This window comes from Phaseolus vulgaris, chromosome 8, assembly GCF_000499845.2.
Source record: "Phaseolus vulgaris cultivar G19833 chromosome 8, P. vulgaris v2.0, whole genome shotgun sequence".
Lineage (NCBI taxonomy): Eukaryota > Viridiplantae > Streptophyta > Magnoliopsida > Fabales > Fabaceae > Phaseolus > Phaseolus vulgaris.
This window is the reverse complement of record NC_023752.2, coordinates 56,730,712-56,747,263: the sequence shown is the minus strand read 5'-3', so window position 1 is coordinate 56,747,263 and position 16,552 is coordinate 56,730,712. Positions and strand designations below refer to the sequence as shown.

The following is a 16,552-nucleotide window of genomic DNA, read 5'->3' as shown; positions in this document are numbered from 1 at the left end:
TTTGTTTTGTAAGAATTGGTGCGTAAATTTGAATTGGATTTTTAATCCACATTATTTTGCCAAATGCTGTTTTTATACGTTCATTGGACCTTAGAATCTCATTGGCAATTCCTCCCTACACCATATCGATTTCAGCATGCACCCAATCAGTTCTAGAAAATGACAAAAATATCTCTCTTAAATGACGAAAATAACCTTACACAAAAATGAAAGAATTATTTTTGAAACTTTTATCTGAAATATTTTGGATTTCAACTTTCAGAACATACTTTTGAATTCTGAAATTTTTTATCCAAATGTATTTTTATTTTTGTGTTCAGAATTTTTTTTCCAGCATGTATTTTTTATTTCTCAATTATAATTATTATTTTAGATTTTTTAATTTGGAATAAGGGTAGTTTTAAAAATTTTAAAAATTGATATGGTAGAGATTAAAATTGATATGGTACAGGAGGGTAGTTTTGAAAATTTAAAAGTTTGATATGGTGGAGGTTAAAATTGATATGGTGCAGGAAGAATTTGCCGAATCTCATTCTGTGTCTCAAAAAATGTTAAATGACTGGCTTACCCTTAACTGTTAAATTAACACTCTTGAAAATGTCATTTTAGAAGCAACTTAACATTCATACCAAATATTCATTTTGGAAGATCCTGTAATGAGAATTATAATTACAAAATGTTAATTTATTCCGGAATAATGAAAAATATCAAATTTTTTTTTCATCTTTTAATTTTATTTTTTCTTTTATCTTTGAATTTATTTAGTTGCTAACTTCCCACACTTTTTTTTAATATATTCTCTATAAGTTTAGTTCAACGTTATCTCTACTTCATATCTCAGTTCTCACATTTTTTCCAATCATAACAAAAGGGTATGATCATGCTGGTAAATTTGTTTTCAAAACTATCTTTCATATAAAGATTGTTAATTCTTTCCGAATAAGATATAATCTTTGTGAAAGTACAAAAAAATTTAAAAACATTTAAAAGCAATTTAGCTATTTCACAAGGTTAAGAGGGGTGCAAAGCAAGATATCGATGATGGAAGAAAAAACCTACAAACTGCTATGATGAAAAGATATTCATATTGTTTAACCTCAGATCAACTTTAATAGTTCTTCATGAATAACTCCTGATTAATTACAGAGAGATTGTTGAAAAAAGATAAAAAAAAATTATTATGGCGACAGGAAAGTATTTATTTTTTAAAATTTTAAATTTGGATTCAGTTGAGCGGCCAATAAATAGCCAGCTGCACTGTTGAAGCATGAATTGATCATAAAAGAAAGAAAACAGTTAACATGAACTAAAAACAAAGCTACAGTTTCACCAATCCTTCTTCCTCCTTATCCTAAATCAAAACAATGTGTCAAAGGTATATATAACAAAAGAAAGCACAAACTTTCTTTAAACTTTCCTTGCTTCCTTCCAGTAATAAGGAAAAACAATAAAAATTAAATATAACAGAACTAAGATTAATTATCTATTCATGGGGGAATTCTTTCTGCCTCCTTTTTCTTGACACCTAGAAGTCCAGAGGCGGTTGCAGTTCCCCACCCTGTGGAGAAAACCAAGGTTTATTTAAATCATTCATTTTGCATACTTCGTTCAAGAAAATTTCATCAATAACACAGCCAACATCTCGAAACAGACCAAATAAATGAAAATTGTTACAAAAACCAGACTATCTAAAATTGCCTTTTCAAAGAAAGTAGAAAATTCCATAATAGTGTCCTTAACAACAGTTTATTTGATAAATACTCTCACATTGCTCCCGAGGTGATAGATATGCATAATCTCTTACACATGTACCCATAAAATAACCCCACCACACCTCAGATGTTTGAATATGAAATCGTAGCACCTTATTGTCATGTATGTTCATTGGAAAATAACGACAGTAGAATTTATCTTATGAAAACCATATTACAATGCAACCAATTAATTCATCATCTAGTTATTGGCCCTTCAAAAAAATTCTACAATTTAAATAAAATACAATACTATTCAAAATAAGCAAGGGCAACCTAGAACATAACAGAGTCAAAGATGGGAAAGTCACCTGCCAATTAGCAAACGGCAGCATTATGACAAGATAAAAACTAGTAAAGTTATGCACCCTAATAGCCAATAGAGAGATCATAAAGTTCATTGAAATATATGTTTGATTTGGCATTCAACCCCGTTCAACCTCAGAACTCCATGAACCATAAATTCACGTTGAAAATCCATCAGGAAGCACAGATATAAGGAAACAAACATACTCTTGTACATCGGCTAAACACTGTGTCTTAATTTTGCTTTATAGAAAGAAGAGACTTGAACAGGGAATTCACCGTTCTTTATTACCATGCCATCTAATCTAGACAATTATATGATCAGGGCAAAAACAGAAGACAAACAGAAGTCGATCTCAGTAAGGTCGGCTTAGTGGAAGGAGTGGTGGTGGGTTAGGTGGAGAGTTTGAGTAACAGGCACAAGGTTCAAGATTCTAACTTTGTTGCCGTCATCGATCACCCATTCATATCATCATATGCATATAAAGAACCTCAATCAAACAAGAACTCAACCATTCCCATTCATACGCTTGCTTGACACGATCAAATGGACCAAACAGAGCACCTAATTTATTTATTTAACTTCAATTTTACTTAAAAAACATAATTTACTTCGTCACTTACACTTATCAATCAATCAATAGAAAGAATGAAAACTGTCTGAGCCATTATAAAATTTCCAGACACAGGGATTTACACAAAAATATTCCACACGGTTCACACATCATTAGGTATCCAAGCGAATAGAACCCATATTGGCTTCAATCCATCACATCATATAGTTACAAGCAGATAAAATAATGCTAATAACTGAAACAATATTTCTTCCCAATCAAACAAGCCCTTCAAATATTTATTTTTTGTAAATCTACACACACACAAATCCAATGGCGATCTCTAACTTGAGCAGATAATAAACAAAGAGATCCAGGTACCCGAAAAGAGCATATAACAAACAATTAAAAAAGACATTTTTGGGTGAGTAGTATAATTTACCTAACCAGATCCGACGATAATGTTGTTAATTGGAATGAAAATGAGCTTCACGAAGAAACCCACGAACCCCATCACGACGAAACCAATTGCGGTACGCACGGCAACCTTGGAGAATTCTAAAATACAAAATGCATCGGAAAAATCAGGATCCAGTGCACATAGATTCGAATCGAATTGAAAAGGAAGGAGTAGAATTGGAATTAGGGTTTCACCTTTGCGATCTGGCTTGTGGCAGCGCTTCACGAGCCTCACGCTGTCCTTGGCAAATTCTCTGAGTGGATCGAAGACGGAATCAATGGCGTCCATTCTCTCTCAGACACTGGATACCAGAATGCAAATATGTGTCGATCTTTTTTCTTTTTCTTCTGAAAAGTTTTATTTTATATGGAGGCAGGTTGTTTATCTAAGCAAAAACATGCCTTATTTTTTTTTTAGAATAGTTATTTTAAAAATTATATATAGATAATTTTGATAAAAAATATTTCAAATTCGTTTAGGTAGAATTTGATGAAAAACAAATTAATTTTAGAATATTTTTAAACTTTAAATTCTTAGTTTAGATAACTCAATTTAACTTTTATTATATTTAAAATTATTTTTTAATATGTACAAAAGATATGAATTTAGTAAAAATTCTTTGTTACTATGATATTATCATAAAATTTTAAACATCATGCAAAGCTTTAGTAAGGTCGAGATTGAGCACATTTCAAGAGAACAAAACTCAAGAGTGGATTCATTGTTCAAATTGGCAAGTCAACGAAGACAAACTCACCATAATTCTATTATACAACAACAAAAGATGATTGGATCACATTGTATAAAGAAGTAATAAAGAATCAATAGTAATTTGTTCAAAATGATGTCAAAGTTGCAAGAAAAGCCACCAAAATTGTCATAATAGGAGATGAGTTATACAAGAGGGAACTTTGTGGACTACAATGTGGTGCACGAACAATGGCAACAAAAATTTTACGAGTTGGGTATTATTGACCGACAGTACGAGGAGACTGTAATGAATACGTCAATGTTTGCAAAAAAAAAATGTCAATAGTTTGGTAATCTTAATTGCATACCATCTCAGGATTTACAAAGAATTGTTTCGCCGTGGCCATTTGCAAAGTGGGGTATGGACATTCTAAGACCATTTCCTTTGAAAAGAAGACAAACAAAGTTTTTGGTCATTGCAATAAATTACTTCACAAAATGGATAGAAGTTGCTCTCACAAGAATAACCGCTCAACAAGTTCAAACTTTTGTGTGGAAAAATATAATTTGTAGATTTGGTATCCCACATACTATTATAACTGATAGTGGCCGACAGTTTACTGATAAAAAACTTATGGAATTCTATGCAGATTTAGGAGTTAAGTTTATAACAACTTCGGTTGAACATCCGCAAACGAATGGACAAGAAGAGTCTTCCAACAAAGTCATTCTCGGCCAGTTGAAAAGAATACATGGAAATGTAAAGGAATTATGGGCCGAGAAGTTACCTGAAATACTATGGGCATATAGATGCACGCTGCAAACAACAACTAGAGAAACTCCATTCAACCTCACGTACGATATTGATGCCAAGATACTGGTGGAAGTAAGTGAACCAACTTTGCAAAGACAAATAGAAGACTGGGACCTAAATAACGAATGTTTAAGAACAAATTTGGACTTGATTGAAGAACTTCGAGAGAAAGAAAAATAAGAGAGGAGGTAGTGAAAAGAAGAGCGTGCAAAAGATTTAATGCAAAAGTCAAGCCGAGAGTTTTTAACAAAGGAGATTTAGTGTTGAGAATGAGAACTGAAGCAAGAAAAGATTCAACCTAAGGAAAATTAGCACCAAACAGGGAAGGCCTGTTCAGAATAGTTGAAAATCTACAAAATGAAGCATATAGATTGGAGACACTAGATGAAAATGCAATACCGAGAACATGGAATGCAAGCCACTTGAAGTTTTATTTTAGCTAATTATGTGTAATGTCAAGCATCTATCATTGTATATATATAAATCTTTCGATCTAAAGATTGAACTACTTAATGAAGAAGTTATTCATATGAAGACAAATTCTCAATATTTCATTTAACTTAAATCTCTCGGCCTAGGAAGCTTTCACTCTAGGTGAAATCCTTTTCAAGAGTGCATTTCATTTATTTCAAACCTCTCAGCTTAGGAAGCTTTTGCTCCAGGTGAAATCCCTCCCGATAGTGCATTTCATCTTACTAAATCCTCTTGGCCTAAGATGTTTTCATTTCAAGTGAATCCCTCCCGATAATGTATTTCGTCTAAATCAAGCCTCTCAGCCAAGGATAATTCTCATTCCACTTGAATCCCTCCTGAGAGCGCATTTGTTTTAAATCGAACTTCTCAGTCAATGAAATTCTCATTCCAGGTAAATTTTTACAAAAAGAAATACATGTCAAATTTTTCATACTAAGCGAATCTCTATAACTCAACACTTAGAACTTTTGGTCAATGACGTTCCAATAATAGATAAATGTTATTTAAGATAAACTTAACTGATTAAGAAGAAGTAAAAATCTTTCGACAAAAAATGTCTTGTCTTTGATATAAGAATTTGTTTTGAATAAACAATTTAACCAAATATAAACTTTGTCTAGGCCGAAAGGTTGAAAAGTCTTAGAACATTTAACCATATTCACATGATTTTTTTTATTACAAGTTGATATATTGAAAAATGTTAAAAGGTCAAAAGGTTTAAAAATATTTAACTATCTTTACTTAATTTATTTTATCATAAGTTGAAAACGCCTGAAGATCGAGAATCTTTAAGCTTATTTCGTTTTAAAAGACTAGTTTAAAATAGTTAGTCATTTTCACAAATTGTTTTATACGATTGATCTAGGACGAAAGGTTGAAAGATTGATATATGATGCTAAAACTATTATATTAAGGTCCAATAAGTTCAAACATGGCAAACAAAGGCCAAACCAAAACGTAACAAATTGGTAACTAATGACCGGGAGGTATTACAAAAAACAAAAAGAAATTAAAAAAAAAAGTCATTCTTCAATGTCAACGTTTTCATTGTCATGTGCGGTTTCCTCTTCTTAAGCTTTATCATAAGGAATATCATTAACGGGAATGAGCTCGCCATTATAGAAATCCTTGCCTTCATCAAAATTTCCTTCATCCAAAGGAATCTTGTAAAAATATTTGGCTTGTTGAAGAGCTTTGGAAAAACCTAGCCTATGTTGATCAACAACAAAGTTCGCGGCCTCTGCTAGATCTTTCTCTAATTTGTTTATCTTAAGCTCTAATTGATTTATCATTTCAACATCAGCATGTTTGGCAACAGACAAATCAGTTAGGCCTCCCTTCAACTTTTGGATTTCATCTTGAAATGATAACCTTTCAGCAGTCAGACCAACGATTTCATCCTTTAAAGATTCCTCTTTAGCTTCACAATGAGCATGGACATCTAACAGTTCTTTGAGTTGATTGGTCAAGGCCAAGTTAGCTTGAATAGCAGATTCAAAACTTTTGCTAGACTCAGCACACTCCTTTTTTACATTTTCAAATTCAATGGTTGAGACATCACTAACAGTTTCTGCTCTAAGTTGTTTTGCAATAAGTAAAGACCGAGTAGCAAGTTCGATAGCTGAATCTGTCAAAGAAGAAACATTTACTGACTGAAACATATGTCAGGATGGTCCATCTAAGTTGGTATGAACAAACTCTGAGAATCGCCTAGAAGCACCAAAAAATAGTTTCTGAAAGAGGTTGAGAGAAGTTGTCGGCACCATGACGATGATGTTGTGGTGAAGAATGTGACCACCTACTACTTCTATCTCTTTTTCTATTCTTCTTAGGAGGCTCCACAATAGCATTGCCAGCATCACCGATGTCGAGACTAGCTTCAACCCGAGAGATCGGTTCTACCACTTCATCCTCTCTTCCGTCTTGAGTTTCTTTTCTAGCTTGAATTTCTCTTATAGTTTGAGGAGTTAAACCGTCAGGTTTGCTAAATAGCTTTTGAAAATATGCTCGACCTTTGGGATTTGTGGCGGCCATCAAACCTGAAATTCAAGAGAAAATTTAACAAAGTTAAAATTCTCTTGTTCGAAAAAGAAAATTTGAAAAAGTACATCCTGATAAAATATTTTTTTGGTTTAACGTAGAAGAGCGTGAGTCAAAAGCTTATGGGATAAATGATCAAGAACCAAGAGAACATGACGGTCTTCAACGTTCATTGAATGATATGACCAAGAATTGAACTTTAAAGGGGGTACTCGTCCAATAAAATGGAAATTTTGGGACATTACCATTATAAAAATATTTCTTTTCGATTATCAGAATTTTAAAAAAAAACACCTTTAAAGTTTTTATAAGAAGATGTAAAGGGAGAAAGTAAGCAAGCTTTTGACCAGATGATCAAAGACAACCAACTTGATCGTTTTTCAAGCCGAGAATTATAAAAGTAAAGAAAAACTCTCGAACTAGGAGACATTGAAAAATATTAGCATAGAATGCGAAAGGTTTGCATAGAAGCCCAACTATTAGGGTGTGGTTGAGTAGAGACAACATTAAAAGGTTAAAGAACACCCATTGAAACTCGTCTAGTGGAAAGCAAACATGAATGTCTGTAAATAGACATTCATAAAAATAAAAGAATTCACAAGTCTCGCCTTCACGCCCATGACAAACGTTGTTTATAGCTCGGGCACGTCGAAAAGAAATAATTTCTTCAGTGGTGTCAGGAGAATAAATAGAAGTTTTAGATAAAAAAAGATACGAAGGACTGAAGAATAGCAATACCGAGATAAATATTCGCGAACTTTAGGGTTAACCCAGTCATAACCATGTGAAGACTCTAGTTCTCTTTTGCTCTCTCGGCTCTTTCTTCAGCCTCAAGATCCACGACTTCATCACTTAAACTAATACCAACACATGCTTTATTCTTTACAAGAGATACAGTAATTGATGAAGCAGCCGAATGAATGATTGTAGTTTTCTTAATCATTCCCCCGGTAACCTCATTGCTCGCGCTCGAAAACTCAGTAAGTTCATCAGAAATGAAAACAGAGCTTGAGGAAGACATTATACTTTCTAAGAATGGTAATGAACATCTCTCGAACACAAGAATAAAAAAGTAGTAGAAACAGTGGGGTATACCATTTGAGAACGAATATTTATACTATTTCTAAACCCCTTCAAAACGAAATGTCATAACATCACGATCGTTGAATTTGAATGCATCCAACGATCAGGGATTGATAAGCTTTAACATCAACGACACAGTAAATTTGACACACGTAAAATGATGCAATCTTTTCGTACAAAAGTGCATTTAATATATAAAATCTCATAAATGCCAAAATCAAAATCCTTTTGAAAAATCTAGTGAGCATTTAAAGCGACATTTCGCTTCTTTAATAGGCATTTCGTCTTTTTAGAATTCCTTATGCATGGGGGGCTATGTTTAGGGCGAAAGGTTGAAAGAACGACAATAAGACTGAAAACTAAGAAAAAATGAATAAATAATTAAATAGTACAATACTGTAGCAAAACCTGTACCGGTATGGGCGAGGCCGAGTCCACTTGACCGAGACCAAGGGAAACTGGCCGAGACCTCATAAGACTTGGCCGAGAGGCCGAGACCTTAGAAGGCTTGGCCGAGACAATCAAGACCACTGGAATGTGGCCGATGGCCGACCCATGTCATGATGATTTGGCCGACGGCCGACCCCCATTACAGTTAACGCTCAAAGCAATGTCAGTGAAGTTAATCTATCATTAGGAATTAGGTAATGCGACCCTAAGCGGTATCCACCTCGATAAACGGGCCCAACAAGGTAGGCCCATTAGAATAATATAAATAGCACGCATCCCAAGGAGTAAGGTATGTCATTTATTACTGTTCACCTACCTGAGAGCTGACCACCCGCTTTATTGACTTGAGCGTCGGAGTGCCTTCGCAGGTACCCCCACCATCCGGTGATTTGCCCGAGGACCGAGTGCCGAGTACCGAAGGGCAAACAGGAGGACGAGAAGAATCACAGTTCATCACCTAGTTATCTGCCCGACCGAAGGAAGGAGAAGAAGACTTCAATAGTTCTCTAGATCCCATCTCCCTAGCAAGAACAAAACCCATTGAATAAGCCCAAATATGGGCAATGTGTTTAATAAATAATAGGTACAGAGAGTAAAAACCCAATTGGGTCTAAAACCCAATAAGAAAGTACTATAAATAGGTTATTAACTCATGAGGTAAGTAGAGTGAATTTTATCTGATAATTAACCAAAATCGATTATGAGTTTAGGGAATTTCTTCCTGCACCCCTACATTTTTCTTCCTGCACCCCTACGTTCTTTGAAATACCAAAATTATCCTTTCATAGTTTTGGATGATTTGGAATAGGGGTTTCGTAAGCAAAAAATATTTCTGAAATAAAGGTTCCGTAAGTAAAGGGTGTTTCCAAAATAGGAAATCCAGATGACAAAAAATCATTCTAGAATATTCTTTACAGAACATATTCTTTTAATTTTCAAATTAGTAAATCCAGAATTAATAAAATATGTTCAAGAAAATATGTTCCAAAAATATTCCGAAAAAAACAATCTAGAAGTCATTTTTTTAAAAGAGATAAAATAGTCTTTTTTTCAAAAATTTGTTAGTGTTCTGACTTTATCATCGAAACTCGTTATAGGTACACACCTACCCAAAGCTGATACCAAGACACTGAGAGTTTCCAAACCCAAATCTAAATCCGTGAATAGTAAATTCGAGAAAGAAGGAAGGTTCAAAAGAGAAAAAGAAATTTGTTTATAGGTTCAGTAAAAACAATTAGTATTTTTAGAATTAAAATATATACAGTATAAAAAATATCTTATTTTTTATCATGTTTAACCAGCATTGATTTGATGGATAAAAAGAAACAAACGGTCAAAAATATCTACTTTGGTTTTGCATTATAAGTTGCATGTACCAAATTTTGTAAATTAATTAACTACATTTTTTTTAATGAGATTACGATGTTTTAACTATTTGTGTTGATAACCGAGATTTAATTCCTATGGTTTTTAGTAAAAAAAAGTAGCAAAACAATATAATTAATTAGTAATTATCCTTTTATCAATCAAACTATAATATTATACTTTGCCTTTTTAGAAATTGAATAAAGTAATAATATAAGAAAAAGTGAGGCATTGAGAAAGGAAAGGGATAAAAAATAAGATAGTTAGAGTAGCATCATATAAATTCATTATAATATTATATTAGCCAGGTTTATTGGTTATTATTTCAATCTCAAGTCCGTTAAAATAACATTATTAGGATCAATTACTTCATTTGAGGTATTGTCTGTTTTAGAGTTGAGAGTTTCATCACAGTTTTGTCTTTAAGTCGTTTCGATGGATTAAGGGAGGAAAATGTATTTAAAGTGTCATTAACCTCAACTTCTAGACGATGTGAGACTATTGAACGTACCAAAACAGTTATAATAAATGTTAAATGTAATGGCTTAGTCCATAGTTTATGTTATTTTATTATGTTATTATTTTTATCTATAAGTAAACAATCTTAATATGATATTTAGAGCATAGGGTTAGAATTCAATTTGTTGGGTGTGAACCTACTGATGTTTTCTAGCCATCATCGTCGATTGGGTTGACAAAATCATTGTTCAACTCGTCTCGACTAGGAGACCATCAATGATGACATTGTTCTTATAAGTATTGATCACCATGATATCTCTTAAATAAATTATATATTTTTTACCACTTTCAAACCAAAGATCTTGACAAACTCAATTATAATTTATTTTATACTAAGCAGCTTATAAAAAAATTTAAAAACTAATAAATAATATATTTATATTATACAATTTAAAATATAAAAAAATGTATTTTAGAATCTATAATTCATAATATGAAATACAAAATGTCTTCTGTATTATACATTTCGAAATAATCAAGAATACAAGTTTTATAAGGATACAATTATAATTTGAATGCATATGGAGTTGTGATTTCAAATGGAAGGGATTTAGGTTTTTTGTTCATACAATTATGCCAATTAGGGATTCAAATTTTTTTTATCTACAAAGTTGTGATGGAGCCAGCGGAAGGCCCACCAAGCCAACATTTTGTTACAACCCCAATGTACTTCTTTAGAACATGTTTGTTTTATGATGAAATGCATCAGTGTCGGTCATCACACCAAAACTCACCCAACACCAATGTAAAAGATAACGTCAACTATAATTACACATAATGTTGACTTTTCATCGACACTAGTATCTTGCAACAAAATTTAATCATTTATTTCATCCTAATCATTTATAAAGTGAATTCATATTCAATGCTTGTGAGATAAGCTTATGTATAAACGTGATATATACTGAATAATAGAAAACTTGTTTCTTCACATTACAATCTGTACCCACATGTACTCTCACATCTGAGATACGTACCTACACAGTCATACATGTAGCCCTATTAATATAGAGAACAAATTTCTAAATTATACATATAGATATAGATATAGATATGAGAATAAAGAAGCATACTAGTAATTAATTTTTTTATTAATAAAAAAATAAATTAAATTAAAACATTTAAGAGATCCAAACTTTTACAAAGATTTAAGATTATTTCTTAATCATATTCATTACTGATTTTTAAGAAACTCAACACCCACGGGTTATTAAATAAAAGTGAGCATTTAAGATGCCTCAACAAATATATAATTTAAAATAGATTTTCTTCATAAGTTTCTCGAAGTACTCAATTCCTTAGCCTATCAAACACTGAAAAACCAAACAATATAGAAAAATCCCAGTATTTATTTAAGTTACCACTCCCAATAAAACTGCACCAATAGTAAACTTTGTTCATTGAAGCAACAACACAAATTTCACTAGGGATTTTTAAGAAACTTGGTTACACAGAGCATGTGATATTAAGTAGAAATCTATTTCCATGTACATGAAAACTTGTTTATGTATATGCTAATAATGGTAATAAGAATAAAACATGTTGCAACAAATGGTTGATGAAGCTAGCAAGCCATGACCAAGGTTGTGGAGTTTGACTTGGTGCTTCTTCATTTTTGAAGGGTATATTGCATGTGAAGAGGGTTGAAGGGTGGTGGCATTGTGAGATTTTGAAGAGATGAAAACACAACCAACCTGGGGCAAACCAGTTGATTTTGAACAGTAGTGATGAGTGAGTGTTGTGATGCGTTGGTGTGGTTTGAACGAGTCAAAGTTTTCCAAGAAACCCTGGTTTTGGATTGAAGAAGGATGAAGTCAAATTAATTACCTCTGAAATGAAGAAACAAGCATACACGTGCAAACAGTCAGAGACATATAGGGACAAAATTATTAAATCCCTGTGTGAAAGGGATGGAACACAATGTCAAAATTAAACAAAACCCAGTTTGACAAGCTTTAATCGCGTACAGAATTCCAGGCATTTCTGTCGTTCAATGTCTCTCCTTCCCAATCCCCAAAACCTCAAAAACTCAACTTTAACTAAACCCACTTTACCATATGACATCTTCATGACATACCCTTTCAATCTCTCATCTTCTTCATTACTATATCTAAGCTCTCATCTTTCTATTCAATTCCCCTTATAATATATGTTTTTTCACTAATAATATTGATATATTAAAGTTGAACTCTACTTTCTCATAAATATAATTCTTTTATTGTTTTAGTTTGTAATACACTTTTTCTAAAATGTTATACTAACATATTAATTCAAATAGTTTTTTTAATTTATTTGATTAGTACTCATTTTGGTCAATACCTAGAAATCTTAGGTAGAAAAAAAATAAAAATACTTAGGTGAATACAAATCTTATTTTATCAATCGATAAAATCGATTAGATTAAGTGAGATTTAAAATATACTTTATAATATCAATAAATCATATTTTATATTATTAACAGAAAATTTATATATATATATATATATATATCAAATCAATTTTAAATTAATATATTTTTAAATGTATTTTGTATTTATAGATATCATGTAATGACCTTATATATTTATCATCTATATTTTTTTTTATCAACAATAATAAATAAATTTTTCATTTGTGTTAAATGATCATTCGTTGAAACAAATAGCAACAAAATAAAATAAAAGTGTTTTGCCTCTACTTAAAAAAAAAAATTGAACTGATCTCATTTTTATGATGAGTTGATAAATCCTCTAATTTAATTTGAATTTATTTTAAAAATGTTAAAAGAAAAAAAAAAGTGTAGCTAGAGACAATTGTAAGAATATCATGGGAGAAAAAGAAAGTCAACAAGTTCCTCGAGCGTAATGTATGCCGTATAATTCTGAAAAAGATTAATTACCTCTTCCATACCTTCTACCAAGAACAAATTTTTTATATATATGCATCCAAATTTGAAGTACAGTGCAGCATTTATTACTCTTTAAAAGCAAATTCAACAATTTGTGATATGAAAATTGATAGGAGTACTATATGTAACCATGCACCATGATGGTAGTATAAACAGAGAAGGTGAAGACAATAAATAGTAAAAAATATTATGCATAGAAAATCTCTATCTTTAATAATAATTATTCTAAAGTTTATATTTAAAATCAATTTCTTTCCATGGCTGTTAAGATGGTAAGAAGCATCTATATAAAAAAAAAGTGAAAGGTGAAGATCAAATATTAAAAGAAAACATGTTTGGTAACGTGAACGTAGTAGTTCCTATGTCAAATATGAAAGATGCAGACCCTACCAGTTTTATAATGAGGCAGCATCAACTTTAATCAGATTCAACTGATATATGAATAATTATTGTTTTCTAGTTTCTGTTTCTCGTGTCAAATCCTCTCAGGTTTTACACTGTACCTCAATCATTAAGCATTTCTGCAGTTTTAGTTATGAAATTAATCTTTTAACGTAAATGATTAAACAATTAATTAAAACACTATTCATGTGAACATTTTCAAAACCCTAATCTTTTAAATGCTTGCTTAGGGAGGGAGCATGTATATAAACTAGCAATTCCTTTTTCACAAGTCATATTTAGTATTTTTTTTTCTTTCTCTAAACAATTAGGAGTGCATTTTATAGTGAAGAATTCACAAGATAATTTGCATTCATGTTTTCAGTTATTATAATTATGAGTATATACAGGGGCTGTTCTTTCAACTTTTTATTTATTTATCTCGAATTATGAGTGCCTTTTATTTAATTTTTCTAAAATAATCACTTAGTAGTGGCATGTCATGTCAGCTACTATAAGATAATAATTTTTTTTATACGTGACACAATATAATTGGATGCATGTCATATTATTAGTGGTTGCGATTATTTTATATATTTTAACATTTCATAATATCACCGTCCGGAAAAAGAGTTTTGGAAAAATAAAATCTGAATTATATTTACTAATATTTTTTTTGAAGAAACTATACTTAGTGAGATTAAAAATATATTTTCTTCTTGTCAAATTTCACTCATTAATTACAAGGTAAAATATTGATGTCTTTTTTATTCCATGATTTGAGATAATAATAACAATAATTCCAAAAAATTAAGATTACACTTGCCTAATTACTAACGTTTAGCTCTTTACATCTCCGTCAATCCTTTTATCCAAAAACATATGAAGACAAAGATTTAGATTATATATAGAAAGCAATAAAATAAATTTGTAATAATTTGACCACTATACGTAAGAGTATCGAGGTACTATTGTAGGAGAAGAATTCCCAAATTATATAAAAATATAAACTTAAAGGCTTAAAATAACAAAAAAGTGTAATGAATTCAGGATTTGGGTGTTAGATTGAGAAGAAGACGTGTAAATTTGAGAATCAAACAAATAAGAATAAGTTTAGATGAGATTTAGCGGAAGATTAATTAATTAAATGTTTATTAGTTGGTGCATTTAGAGGCGTAATTAATTGGTAGAACCATTGGCCTAAAACCTAAATAATCAAAGCACATGCACATCTATATAATTACTACATACATCAACTAGTGGTCGTCTATTCCATTGGTTAAATCGTCTTTTCTTTGAAACATGCGAAGTTTAGTAGTTAGGTGGGGTTTTTGAATTATCAAAACACGAGAAATAATGCAATGTTACCGACAAACTAATGAAGCAAAAATTTGGTAGCAAATAATGAAAACGAAGTTTAGGCTTTTAGCAGAAACATCTATGTTTTTCAACTTCCTAATTATGTAGATTTTCCCCCAAATATAGGCTTGCAAATCACCCACAACATTACCCTTTTATTATTTGTGATCTCAAAACAAAAGAAATTGATTACGTAATATATAGAAGAAGAAGAAGAAAAAAAAAAACTCATCAATCTTCATTCTCACCCATTATACCTAATCAATACTGTGTAGTAATAATAATCTGGACATACACAAGAAAAGAGAGAGTGAGAGAGAGAGAGAGAGCAACATGCAAATGAAGAGGGACATGGAAAACCAGCCACAGATCTTTATTTCACTGTTGTAATTTGATAAGCATTGATGTTCTTGAACGGTTTACAAATGTCTTGTAGCAGGAGCTATTTTCTAAGGGTTACTGAATATGAAAAAAGTGATGGTGAATTAATTGCAGCAGAAAAGAAGATCAAAGAAAAATAAAAAGTTGATGATATGAGGTTGAAAAAATGCCTGGCTTTCCCATGTACGCCTAATCTTGCAGAGGTGAATTCTCCACCAGAAACGAGATCCCTCGTCCTCAAAACCGCGTCTTTCGCCCATGTTGGTGACAAAAAACATCATCAAACGGTCGAAAATGAATCTCCACAGACCCCCCATGAATTGCAATGGCATTTTTGTTCCAGCTGGCGCCACCCAAGAACAAGTTCTTCTTCTTCTTCGTGTCCATGTTGATGTTCATAGGCTCATGAGAATGGTGATTGGGTCCTCAAAGAAGATAATAATGATGATGGTGGTGTGAGTTTATAAGAAAGAGTGAGAGAAAGGGAGAAGAAGGTTGTTCCCAAGAAGATGACGAGCATTTCCCGTTGATGTTGTTTTCAAAGAGTGTTTTAATTTCCTTTGGGTGGGCCATGAAAGAAGGCATTTTTGTTTCACACGTTGGGGTGGTTCTCTTTGTCTTCCCCGCAAACAACAGTCAATGCTTTTAGCTTAACCCTCAATGAAATCACCCAACCCAACCACTTTTTTATTTATTAATTCATTCTCACCTTCTCTTCCCCTTTCTTCTCTTTTCTTTCTTTTTCCCTCTCTCCCTGTCCCTATGTGTTGCTACCTCTGTACTTTCACCTACCAGGGAACAATGTGCATCCAAAAACCTATATGCTAATCTACACTAACAGCATATACTTTTCCAATGCTTATACATTTTTCTTATATTTATAAAAATTTCATTTTTAAAATTATACTTATTAATATTTTTTATTATATTTGTTAAAAATTGAGATTCACTAAATTTGGGTACTTTATCTAATTAATTATTTGTTAGATCAATTATAGTTTAGATAGGAGATGACTTTGATGGAAACGAAAAAAAAGG

At 31.8% G+C, this 16,552-nt stretch overlaps 1 protein-coding gene across 1 annotated transcript; it reads right to left on the bottom strand.

Annotated features, from left to right (window-relative positions):
- Positions 1-1,309: 1,309 nt before the first annotated feature.
- Positions 1,310-3,438, bottom strand: LOC137826470 (protein transport protein Sec61 subunit gamma). The gene is made up of 3 exons (XM_068632442.1): positions 3,266-3,438; positions 3,054-3,169; positions 1,310-1,558 (listed from the first exon to the last, which is right to left on the bottom strand). The coding sequence occupies exons 1-2, from the start codon at positions 3,357-3,359 to the stop codon at positions 3,054-3,056; spliced, it is 210 nt and encodes a 69-aa protein (XP_068488543.1). The 5' UTR covers positions 3,360-3,438; the 3' UTR covers positions 1,310-1,558.
- Between the last annotated feature and the right edge of the window lie 13,114 nt (positions 3,439-16,552).

Bases quoted from the DNA above. Each gene is read 5' to 3' on its own strand.
- LOC137826470 (XM_068632442.1), bottom strand. From the start codon at position 3,359: ATGGACGCCATTGATTCCGTCTTCGATCCACTCAGAGAATTTGCCAAG. The intron at 3,170-3,265 runs GTGAAACCCTAA...TTTGTATTTTAG, and splicing joins CCACAAGCCAGATCGCAAAG to AATTCTCCAAGGTTGCCGTG.